At 33.7% G+C, this 13,083-nt stretch overlaps 1 protein-coding gene across 6 annotated transcripts in view; it reads left to right on the forward strand.

The window, feature by feature from the left end:
* Window positions 1–13,083, forward strand: part of ZNF800 (zinc finger protein 800) — a 194,044-nt gene that overhangs the window by 156,097 nt on the left and 24,864 nt on the right. For 5 of the 6 annotated variants that reach the window (XM_086691059.1, XM_086691052.1, XM_086691068.1 and 2 more), the window contains 2 exons: window positions 5,499–5,642; window positions 8,059–9,751. In XM_086691059.1, the coding sequence (XP_086547185.1) occupies window positions 5,499–5,642; window positions 8,059–9,751 (1,837 nt within the window). Of the gene's footprint in view, window positions 1–5,498; window positions 5,643–8,058; window positions 9,752–10,992; window positions 12,776–13,083 lie in introns of those variants that run through there. The other variant, XM_086691086.1, reaches the window with a different exon arrangement.

A 13,083-nucleotide genomic window follows, 5' to 3' on the forward strand; every position in this document is an offset into this window, starting at 1 on the left:
CTCCTTTCTATTAACACTTTTAGCTTCCTTCCTTCCTGATCTCTCTCCCCAAACTGAAGCAGAATTTTAAGTAACAGCAACAACAACAACAACAACAAAAAGATGTACTTGCATGAGACGTTTATTAAAATTGATTTGATTGAGCTTAATAGTCTTTTTTAGTCTCTCAGCCTTCTGCTAGAGGCAAAGGAGCTATTGAATATCCTAAGGGTAGAAACAGAAAAATGGAGAGAAAAGAGAATGATAATTATTTAGTTTGGTATTCAAAACTGGTCTTTAATATGAAGTTGATACCTTTTTTTGAATCCTTGTAATATATAATATTGAAAAAAGAGGTAATATATAATATCGTAGAAAAAAGATTCTGCCTATAGAATACAGTACTGTGCAAGGAAGGACATCTTTTCTGAATCTTAGGGAGGAGTAAATTGTGGTGAAAAATGAGAATTAGCTTTTGTGATATTTGCTATTGCCATTATCTTAAGTTTAGGTTTGGTCATTTAACTTCTTAGAAGAGTTTGTTTTGTTTTGTTTTTGTACTATTTAAAGCAACATTACTTGTATTTAGTGTAAGCTGTGACTGGATGGTGATGCCTCCCTCAGTCCTGACTCTGCAAACAAAAACTTAGCTTGGAAGTATGATTTATCATAGATACATAAGAGAGTGCCATGGATTTTGTTTTTGTTTTTTGGTTGTTACATACAACTGTAGGAAATTTAAAATCAGACTAGATATTTTTTTGGATGAATAAGAAAGGTGTAGATTTATTTGTTTGATTTGTTGTTCTTACGTTCTTCTTCAAAGCATATCATCTGGGGCTGTGTTCCTAGGAGAGCAGTCATTTATATTAGTTTGGAAATTTCTTAAGGGCACAGATCAGATCCTTCACTTCTGTGTTTCCAGTGAATAGCATTGTGACCTAATATTTAATAGGTGTTCAGTAAATGTTTGTTAAACTAAAAGATTCACCAAGTAGGCCCTGGAATAATTTTATTCTACTTATGAATTTACTGTAGTGTGTGGCAGTGTTCCATAATTAACCTAGTAATTTTTTTTTAACCAGCTGGTTTTAAGATAATAATTAAAATTTTCTTAAGTTTTCCCTGTTTTTTACCTTCGAGAACTTTTGTTAAGAGAAGATCAGCTAGAAATTTCCTTTGTATACTGGCCTTGAAAATCAGTTTTGACACAAATTATGGATTTGCTTGCAGTGTTGAGATGATACTGTGTTTAAACAGTCATGCTAAAAAAGATTGAGCTCATGTGTGAATCATCAATAAAGCAAACAGTATACCACTTAAAAATAATTATTGCTACAATTTAGGGACGCCTGGTGTCTCAGTTGGTTGAGTGTCCAGCTCTTGATTTTGGCTCAGCTCATGATCTCACAGATTGTGCCCTGCATCAGGCTCTGCGCTGACAGTGCCCAGCCTGCTTGGGATTCTCTCTGTCTCCCTCTCTCTCTCTCTGCTCCTCCTCCACGTGCGTGCATATGCACACATGCTCTCTCTCACAAAATAAATACATAAACATTTAAAAATCCATTATTGCCACAATTTAAAATGGTCATTGACCAACATATTCATATATTAAGAAAAAAATGAAAGCTTATCTTTCTAGCACAGAAGAGTTATAATTAATATCACATCATGTAAGGTGAGTGCAATCTACTCTACTGTAAAACTGAATACTGATTTCTTTTGAAAAAAATCTTGTAAACATTTTTCTCAGTACATACAGAATATTTGACATTAAGGAATAGCACATGACTAAATCCTTGATGAGGTTTAAGTAATTTTTATGAGCACCTATTATGAGAATCTGAAATATTCACTAATTAGCTAATTTCTAGGCATCAAAAACTTACCCTTTGGAGGGCTGGTTTTTTGGAAGGATACTGATTAATGATCTATGTAAGCAGTAAATAGTGCATCCTAAGATAGTTTTAAAACCTGAGGCAAGAAAAAGTTATTAATATCGGAAAAGGAATAATTAGGAGTAAGATACCCTGGCTCTTTCTGAATCAAGAGCTGTGGAAGAACTTTATGTTGCTGTTTAGATGACCATGTCTGTTGTTGTCTCAGGTGGTAGAAAGTTTTAGCTATTGACAGAGGCAGAGTTGATTGCCTGTGCCTAATTGTTAGTGAGCAAAGCAATAAGAAAATAGTAGCTGATTAGACCATTATGACCGCATGGGAAAAACAACAAAACCTTAAATGGCAACTGCTAACTTAGGGAAAAACTTCTGTTGTCTGTATTTATGGAATGGATGACCTCTTATTTTTCTCATTTGTAAAATGTAGAAGTTGAATTAGAAACTCTTTGAGGTCTAGGGGTGCCTGGGTGGCTCAGTCAGTTAAGCGTCTGACTTTGGCTCAGGTCATGACCTCACGTTCATGGTGAAGTTCAAGTCCTACGGGTTCTGTGCCTACAGCTCAGAGCCTGGGGCCTGCTTTGGATTCCTTGTCTGCCTCGCTCTTTGCCCCTCCCCTGCTCATGCTCTGTCTCTCAAAAAATAAAATGAAACATTAAAAAAAAAAAATCTTTGAAGTCTCTTGACTTCCCAGTCAACTTTACAATAGGCTAAAAGAAAGTTTAATTTATAGAGAAGGTTTTCTTTAACATAGAGTTCTCCAATATGTCATTTGACAAACATCAGTCAGGCATGATTCTGAGGGCTGGGAATACAGTGGGAAGAATAAAGATACCTTCTCTTTCCTCTTTGAGCTTCCACTTCAATGGGAGTACAGAAAAATAATTACAAGATAGTGGAATAATATAGTATAGATGTACAGTGTGCTATGGGAGTAGGGGTGAAGAATTCTTAAAAAAACAGGAGTGATCAGAAGGCTTCCTGGAGGAAACAACTAACTTGGAATTTGAAGGATTGCTGGAAGTGAGCCAGACCAGGGAAATGGAAGATTGTTATAGGCAGAGAGAAAAACCTAGGTGAAGGCCTGAAAAGTGAGAGAGCGAGAAATTGGTGAACCTGTGGCTCTGAAAGAAATTTGATGTACCTGGATCAACACGACATGTTTGTGTCTGTGCATGTGCATGTTGATGTGTGTGTGCATGTATGTGTGTAGGTAGGGTGGGGTGGGGTGGGGGGAGCATTTGTGAATGAGTATTAAGATTGATTGGTTCAGGTTAGAGCTAGAGACTTGTTTTAGGGGGATGTTTACTGGGAGCAGATATACACTCTACTGAATATAACTAGCTCTATAACTAGGACTAAATAAGAATCTATACATAGATATAGACTTTTTTATGGTTGAGAGAATCTTACAGACAAAGTGAGAGCTCTGATTTAAGGATGCAGTCTTATATTTTTAGCAGTAACTTTTTTATGTATAACCTCATACTTTCTATTTAAATCTTCAACTGAATTCTTAACGTTAAACCTAGTTCAGGTTATTTTTGCATTGCTCTTCAATCTTTTTTGACTATCTTTAAAGGCAGAATTGAATCTTTAGTATGGGTCTAGCAGGTAATTTAATTTAGAATTGAAGTGTGCAAAAACTTTCTATGTTTTCTTTTTACTTTACTACACTTAACCGTACTTGGGAATTATAGGTAGATCAAGTAGAGAGGTTTATCTAAAATATTTTTATCATTAGTCTACCTCTCATAGTTTGTCACTTAGGAGATTATGAACTAAATATGTTAGCAGTCTATTGTCAATATATTTTGTAATGTGAAGTGGAATAAAGTGTGTGTGTGTGTGTGTGTGTGTGTTTACTTTTATATAAAGAATATACTCAAGCTGTCCTCTGAATCTTTTTAAATTTGTGTTTTCTGATTTTGTGGTAATATGGTTTAGTGCAGTAAACATTGATTTGAATTTGAGAAATGGTGGAAATAATTTCATTATATATATATATTTTTTCCAGTAGAAACCCAGATGTGTAATTTAATTTTTCTGGGATTTAGGTTCATGTTTTCTTTCATGATTCTGTAAAATACGTTTGGTTTGGTTTGTTCATTTTACAAGGTGGATAGTAAAGTGTGTTTGCTCTTTAGTAGTCCCAGAGCTTAACAGAGTGTCAAGTGCTTGCTGAGTGATAGAACACTTTGCACCTAGATAGTCTTAAAGTTGTTTTTCTTTTTTTTTTTTAATTTTTATTTTTTTTTTATAACGTTTATTTATTTTTGAGACAGAGAGAGACAGAGCATGAACGGGGGAGGGGCAGAGAGAGGGAGACACAGAATTGGAAGCAGGCTCCAGGCTCTGAGCCATCAGCCCAGAGCCCGACGCCGGGCTCGAACTCACAGACCGCGAGATCGTGACCTGAGCCGAAGTCGGACGCTTAACCGACTGAGCCACTCAGGCGCCCCTTAAAGTTGTTTTTCAAGACACTTTTGTTTTTTCCTCTTTAGTTTAAGTCAATATCATTATCATCTTTTTTATTTGAGGAAATTAGTAAAGCACTGCAGATCAATTTTGTCAATTTACCTGTGGCAAAACCTTGTAGGAAATAATGACAAAAGATCTGTTTGTGTTTTATTCCTGGCAGATATTTTTACTTTAAAGATTGTTGCCATTTACTTTAATGCTTGTTGCCATTTACTTTAATGCTTGTTGCCATTTATTTTTTTTTCTTGCCTTTTGACCTTCTGTCATAATGCTTAGATTCCCTAGATCTGTGGCATTTCTTCAACTTATCTTTATTGAGCATTGTGAGAGCCGAACACATTAGTTGTAAATAAGACAGGTTTGGTTTTGGCTGCTTTGGTGTTTATAATCTAGTGGGGAAGACAGGCTTTAAGTTAGTTTAAAGTGTAGAACTATCAGTATTTAATTAATTGTACTTGAAGTGAGTTTTTGAGGGAGAAAGAATTTGAATAAATGTATAGTGGTCTCAAGAGGCCTAAGCAAAATTCATGTTATGGATAAGGATTCTGTACTCTCACACTCAATGGCCAGAATTCCATATTGGCCTAGAACCTGAAGTAATTTGAGTTTTAAAAAAGTCACAGGCAGTCTTGGGACACAGTTCTGACTTTCTTTAAGGAATCAGGGGAAAATGTATTACAGAACTCCATCTTCATTTCACTGCAGAAGAGAGCTGTAGGAACCAGCCAGATACTTTGGGAGGGAGTAAAGGGGGTAGGGGAGGAAGGGGCATGTTTAATTCTTCTTTCCCATTCCAGATCTATTGAATCAGAATCTCTGGAGGTGGGTCATGTACATCTTTATTCCCAGGTCATTGTGATGATCAACCAGATGTTGGAGTGACTGTTGGGATATCCTAAGAATTGATTGGCTGCTGAATTAGAAAAAGAATATCAGTTTTAGCTGTCATAATATTCAAATGATGATGCGATTTTGCTTAAAATTTAGTTTATAACTTAGTTCCGAATACACTATCGTAGAAGTTGGCAATGTCTGTATTTTATTTTCAAAGAGTAATTGCACTTTGGATTGTCAACAGTGGTTGCCCAGTTAAAAGTGCATGTTAAAGTTATCTTTTGTGTTTTCTTTTTTTTTTTCCTTCAGGAACTAAACAACTTAAGCATATTTTATTAAAAGACGTGGACACTATTTTTGAATGCAAATTATGCCGCAGTCTCTTCAGAGGATTACCAAATTTAATTACCCATAAAAAATTCTACTGCCCACCAAGTCTCCAGATGGATGACAGTAAGTTTTATTCATATATTCAGTTATGCATTTTATAGTTAGTTAAGTATTCATATACTGTAGCTGTATGTTTGTGTTAAAATGGTATTGATAATTTAATGATGGAGAATAAAATTAAACACTCGACTTAATGTTTTATTCATTTTCTTAGATAGGTACTTTCATATGAGCGCTTTTTGCTTCGGTTTTTCTAAAGATATAGGAGGCTCGATTTATGAGTATATTTATTTGTATTAAAATACTGGGTATTGTTTTTGAATGTTTATGTAGACCAGATAGTATATATTCAGGATTTTTCTAAGTTAAAATATGAGTGCTTGAAGGGACTATTGATATTTTTCATTTTCACTTCTTTAACAACTTTTTACATATGACTGTTAATTTACTAAGATTACTGTTAAGTAAATGAGGCTAGAAATAGGGCAAAGAATGAGTAAATGAGTTGATTTCTTGGGGATGGTGAAGAGCATTAAAAAATATTAATCTAGGGGCGCCTGGGTGGCGCAGTCGGTTAAGCGTCCGACTTCAGCCAGGTCACGATCTCGCGGTCTGTGAGTTCGAGCCCCACGTCAGGCTCTGGGCTGATGGCTCAGAGCCTGGAGCCTGTTTCCGATTCTGTGTCTCCCTCTCTCTCTGCCCCTCCCCCGTTCATGCTCTGTCTCTCTCTGTCTCAAAAATAAATAAACGTTGAAAAAAAAAACAAATAAAAAAAAAATTAATCTTTCCATTTTTTTCTGGGTCTTGGTTTGAAGATTAGTTTTGTTCTCAGTTAAATTTATTTATAGATTAGTCATTTTATCAGAAATTAGATTGTCTTATAGGCTAGCTTGAGATCTGAAATAGCTTTATGTGACAGAGGCAGGTTGAGGCTAATAATGTCTTTGTGGAGCCACATGTTTGTTGGATTAAGTATACCGACCATGTACGATTAAGTACGCAGTATACATAATGGTATTATTTTCTTGCTATAAAGAACCGGTACAAGTTCCTTAAAATATTTTATTAAGTAATAGGTTACATTCATTATGTCTTGTTCAGGGGTTTAACTCTTTGCGGACTTACAAATTTACAGAATTTGTTTTCTCGGTTTGATACTATAGTTGCATTATAGATTTTGTGTACTTTTCAATTTAACTTTTTTGGGATGGGAATGAAATGAAAACTCCAAATATCTAAAGTACCACTTTAATTACTAGCGTGAAGCTGATATAAAGTATATTATAGCACATAATTGAAACAAAAATTCCTCTATTTGGAAATTTTTCTTACCACTGTTATATCTTGCTATACTTGTTTTTAATCATTGAGATATAAATGAAAAGGCAGTCTATGGGGATAAGTTTTAAACCTGACCTTTTAATAATTGAAGTACTAGTAGAAAATTAGTTATTTCTGATAGTTATTCTTTGCAATTTTTTAGTGTAGAGTTGACTTTTAGACATATAGATAAATGGATTTGTTGGATTATTGTGTACTTCTCTTGGCAATACTCACTCTAGAAATACTTCTGTGAAAGTGTTATCCTTCCTGTAGACACTCCTTTATCCATTTTAATTAGGAAGATCACTAGAAGAGCAATAGTGAATCATTTCTTGATTTCTAAATGGATAGCCAGATTTCATGCTGTATTTGTGGCCAGATTTTAGAGTTGTGTGTGGAAACATAACTAGTGTTAGATAGTTCTGGGATATATAATAGGAATATTTGGTTTCCCATAAGGGATGTAATTATTGTACAAATAAAACTACCTCTGTTTTTTGAGTAAAAATCTATAGTTTTTAATCACTTGCTTTAATGGTATTGTGTCATGTTAAGAAAACATTGAATAGGACTGAATTTAGCACTTCTATACATGTCATTCATATTTATATCCTACATATTTTTCTTTTCCAATTCTATCAGATGTCTATACAAGTAGACTAGATTATTTATTATGGATTAAGTTAATAGGACTGCTGTTATGTTTCCTAAAAAAAGAATCACTTTTATATAGAATAGTACATTCTTCATGATGTTTTATCCATCTTGGGTTGTAAGAACTTTGATGTGCCTTTGCGAGCCTAAAAATTTTAGACTAAAAATTTGAAATACTGTTTTTATTGTTTAGGACACTCGTGTATTTGTATTAAGGGCACTTAGAAGTGGAAGTAGCTCTTCAGATTGCATTTATTCCTTAACATTTGTGTGCCATGATGAGATTTTAAATTAATTTTAGTTTAATTAATACTAATTTTTGTAAAACTACATTAAATGTATAAATTATAAAATACAGAAAAGTAGATAATGCTCTTATAAAAAAATACAAACCAGTAATGTAATAAATTTTAAGGTAGAAGTTCATAATACAACTTTAAATATTAGAGAGCTAGAGCAGGCTAATTATTTCAGATTAAAATGTTGTTTTTTTTCTTAACAGACCTTCCTGATGTAAATGATAAACAAAGTCAAGCCATAAACGATCTCCTAGAAGCCATATATCCAAGTGTGGACAAGCGAGAATATATTATTAAGCTAGAACCCATAGAAACTAATCAAAATGCAGTGTTTCAGTATATTTCAAGGACTGATAATCCTACTGAAGTCACAGAGTCAAGCAGTACTCCTGAACAAACCGAAGTTCAAATACAGGAAACTAGCACTGAACAGTCTAAAACAGTACCAGTTATAGATACAGAGGTGGAAACTGTAGAGCCCCCTCCTGTTGAGATTGTTGCAGATGAAGTTGCACCTACATCTGATGAGCAACCTCAGGAATCACAGGCTGACTTGGAAACTTCTGACAATTCTGATTTTGGTCACCAGTTGATATGTTGTCTTTGTAGAAAAGAATTCAATTCCAGACGAGGTGTTCGTCGTCACATTCGAAAAGTACACAAGAAAAAGATGGAAGAACTAAAAAAGTACATTGAAACACGAAAGAATCCAAACCAGTCCTCTAAAGGACGCAGTAAGAATGTTCTAGTTCCATTAAGTAGGAGTTGTCCAGTATGTTGTAAATCATTTGCTACAAAAGCGAATGTAAGGAGGCATTTTGATGAAGTTCATAGAGGACTAAGGAGGGATTCAATTACTCCTGATATAGCAACAAAGCCTGGGCAACCTTTGTTCCTGGATTCTGTTTCTCCTAAAAAATCTTTTAAGACTCGAAAACAAAAGTCGTCTTCAAAGGCTGAATACAATTTAACTGCATGCAAATGCCTCCTTTGCAAGAGGAAATATAGTTCACAAATAATGCTTAAAAGACATATGCAAATTGTCCACAAGATAACTCTTTCTGGAACAAACTCTAAAAGAGAGAAAGGCCCTAATAATACTGCCAGCAGTTCAGAAATAAAAGTTAAAGTTGAACCAGCAGATTCTGTAGAATCTTCACCCCCTTCCATTACCCATTCTCCACAGAATGAATTAAAGGGAACAAATCATTCAAATGAAAAAAAGAACACACCGGCAGCACAGAAAAATAAAGTTAAACAAGACTCTGAAAGCCCTAAATCAACTAGTCCGTCTGCTGCAGGTGGCCAGCAGAAAACCAGGAAACCAAAACTTTCAGCTGGCTTTGACTTTAAGCAACTTTACTGTAAACTTTGTAAACGTCAGTTTACTTCCAAACAGAACTTGACTAAACACATTGAGTTGCACACAGATGGGAATAACATTTATGTTAAATTCTACAAGTGTCCTCTTTGCACTTATGAAACTCGTCGGAAGCGCGATGTGATACGACATATAACTGTGGTTCATAAAAAGTCATCCCGCTATCTTGGGAAAATAACAGCCAGTTTAGAGATCAGAGCTATAAAGAAGCCCATTGATTTTGTTCTAAATAAAGTGGCAAAAAGAGGCCCTTCGAGGGATGAGGCAAAACATAGTGATTCAAAACATGATGGCACTTCTAACTCTCCTAGTAAAAAGTATGAAGTAGCTGACGTTGGTATTGAAGTAAAAGTCACAAAAAACTTTTCTCTTCACAGATGCAATAAATGTGGAAAGGCATTTGCCAAAAAGACTTATCTTGAACATCATAAGAAAACTCATAAGGCAAATGCTTCCAATTCACCTGAAGGAAACAAAACCAAAGGCCGAAGTACAAGATCTAAGGCTCTTGTCTGGTGAGGAACAGTTACAGAGTTTTGCTTTTTTCCCCCCATCGAACTAAAAAAAATCATTTGACCATAATTTATAGCTGGTTCCATTTTAATACATGTTTGCTTCCATATATCTTATGGCATTGGGAACTGCAAGAGTAATGTGCATGTTGCATTTACCTCTTCAGTGACCTTTATTCCAGTGGCTTGGGAACAAAAGTTAACTTCAGAACTTATCTTCCACAGGACAATGCATTATAGTTCTAGGTAGATGGCACAGGGTCAGTGCTTTCCTCTCAATGTTGTAAAATATATACGTTTATATTGGCTTATGTTTACAATAGAAGTCTTCTGTTTAACTAACTTTGCACAGATTTAATTTGATTAGTGACTTAGTCTACTAATGAATACATTGTAGGAAAAGTTAAATATATTAGAATGAATTTGTGAAGGCGATAATTATAGGAAAAAAGTCTTTTGAGGCACTGTAATTATTGTAAAAATTAATCTGTGACGGCTAAATAAAGTGCTGCACTAAGAAAAAGAAAATCCCCAAATTGAATTTAGAACAATTAGCATTTATTATTTATGTTTAACATAGTGCTTCCAGTCAAAGGGGGGAACTTGATAAAAGTTTGGATTTTTTTTTTTCCTTCTCCTTAGGAGTGTGTGTTAGTTACTGTTTTTAGTTTTGATCTGCGGAAAAAGTGATTATTTAGGTTCAAAATCTTACTTTTCCCTTTTTGTTTAAACAGACTTTTTGTGATCATTTCAACATAGTTAATATTATTAAGTAGGTTTTTTTTTTTTTTTTTTTTTTTTTTTATCTTTTTTTGTGGTGGTGCGTTGCAAGAAAAGGAAAATCCCTATTGGGAAAAAAGAAAAAAATTCACTTTTTTAGAAGGTTTTGGAATAAATGTAGATTTTTAAAATGCAATATGAAATAAGGAGTAGACTCCCTCTACTTGGTTTTGCAAGTCTATCTATATTTTTAAAAGTTTACCTTCAGTACCTGTGTCCCCTGTATTAAGGCATTTAATATATTTAATTAGTATTAAATTAGTTTGGGATTCAGGTTCTAGGCAGTATACTTAGTTTGAGTACTGAGTAGGTTAAATGTTGTGATTGAGTATCACACATGTTTTTATTTGTGTGGAAACTTGAGGTGAAACCATCCTTTAGAAGTGATTTACTGTTGTATAATTTTTAAAACAAGGTTTTATTGGTAAACTCAAAAGTGTTCATTTATTCCCATTTCTCCTCAGATAACTTCAAGTGATGTACGAAAAGGTTTGGAGTTCATTTTTGTGGAAAGACTTTAAATTGGTGTTAGAACCACTAAACGTCTTCAAATGGTACTATGAGAAAAAAAGGAAAAACATTTTCATAAATATTCGACTGTAACTGCTGTTTTCTGACTAAAATAATAACCATCTAACCACTTGTTTCTAAGGCACTGCCTCTTCCAGCACTTTCAAGTAGCTGTGACATTACATATTGTCATCACAGTCCATCAGCTAACCACCCTTGACCTTGTGCATTTGGTCTGCAGTTCCTACAAAAATGTTGCAAATTTTGTTTTCCAAACAATTTGTTGATTAAAGCGATCAACAACCTGAAGAGTATATCACCACTGGTGATTTTTAATTGACAGAGACTTTATATCTTAGTGACTTTAGTTTTGTTTCACTTTATTTGGCAAAATTTTCATCTGAATTGTACAGATCTATTTCCTAGTGAGTGTATGTTAGGACCAAAAGAGAAATTAGTATCAACATATTATAAATATTTAGCCTACTAAGTATTTGTAATTATTTTTACATTCATTTATTTCTAACTTGTTCTCCAGCACTTAAATGTTTGAAAGTTTCATTCTAAAATATATTCAGCAGAAGGTTCCAGTTCATTTTCGTCCATGGATCATTATTTTTATTTGTCAACATCTGAGGTTTTTATGAAAATTAAACATTCCCCTTTTTTTCTTTAAATTTTATACAAAGCACTTTAATAATAGATGCAACTTAATTTTTCAGTTTCTGTATATTTTTTTTTAAAGACCACACATTTACTAATGTTAGTATGAAGGTAGTAAATAGCTTACTGATATTTTATGGATGCAGACAATCCATGCACAACCACTTCTTATGATATTAGTTTAATTCTTTAAATATTGCTAAAAAAGGAAGATGGGAGTATAAACCCTGAAGTTTTTTCTCCCGAGTAAAATCTTAAATGACTACTTTAGATGATATTTGATTCCTACTGTAAAATTTGGAAAATAATGAATTCTTGTCCATTTTTGTAATCAAGATTTTAGGAAAACAGAAGTACATCTATCTTTATGAAATATTGGGCAGGTTTTTGTGTATCAATATTTTGTACTTTTTAGGGAATATTTTATTTTTTAGTAATTTTTGTCAAATTATAATTTTAAAAGGTACAGCAGAGAACATACCATGTTTTTATATAGGTTCATACCTGTACTTAGGAGGGACCCTGTCCATCTATATACTTCTTGTAAAAATTTTAAAGTGTTGAAGATCCACAAGGTCATAATAAAATGCTTCTATAGCTAGAAAAACATTTACCCTTCCCAGTGCTTTGCACTAAAATATACTGTGAAAGGAAACTAGAAAGACTGTAACTGTTGCTGGAAATGTTCTATATTGAATGTACATGCTCTTGTTGGAAAAATGTACTATATGTGATGGAAATAAACCAGACTCAAAATTATTTCAGCTAAATGTGCTTCAACAAAGGTGCATTGGTTGAAACTTAAATGTTTTATCAAATTTAAATTTATTCAGTGACTATGAGCAGCTACACTTGAATTATACCCTAATAGTTTTATTTTTAAGGATTAGAGTGATAATTCCTCTTTAATTTAAAAACAGATTTACTTTTCCACATATGGAAAACTTGTACTTATATACCTAACTTTAATGATTAATATCATCATATATTTAGGGAACTAAATGTGTAGGTGGTATTTCATTTATAAACCATCTTCATTAGTTGCACATTATTAAATCTGTATGTTTGACTTTTGCAAGGTGTTATCTTTTATACATTCTTACACACAAGACATCTTCCAAAGATACATTCCAGACTTAAGTACCTACAACCAGTGGAAAGATAGGAGTATTCCTAAAAAGTTTGGGGGTAGTTCTTTGCTACAGCCTCTCATCTATATGTCAGCCTATTGTTTTCTACTTTACTTGTTAAATTCTGTAGGGAATAAAGAAAAATAGCCTGATGTTGATGGAGGGGAGCCCAATTACTGGAATTCCTTTATTTTAACTCCCCTATTTCCACAATACTATTCATAGTTTGTCTCCACCCATAACTCTAGGCCC

Source organism: Puma concolor, chromosome A2 (genome assembly GCF_028749965.1).
Source record: "Puma concolor isolate L17-30 chromosome A2, mPumCon1.1.hap2, whole genome shotgun sequence".
Lineage (NCBI taxonomy): Eukaryota > Metazoa > Chordata > Mammalia > Carnivora > Felidae > Puma > Puma concolor.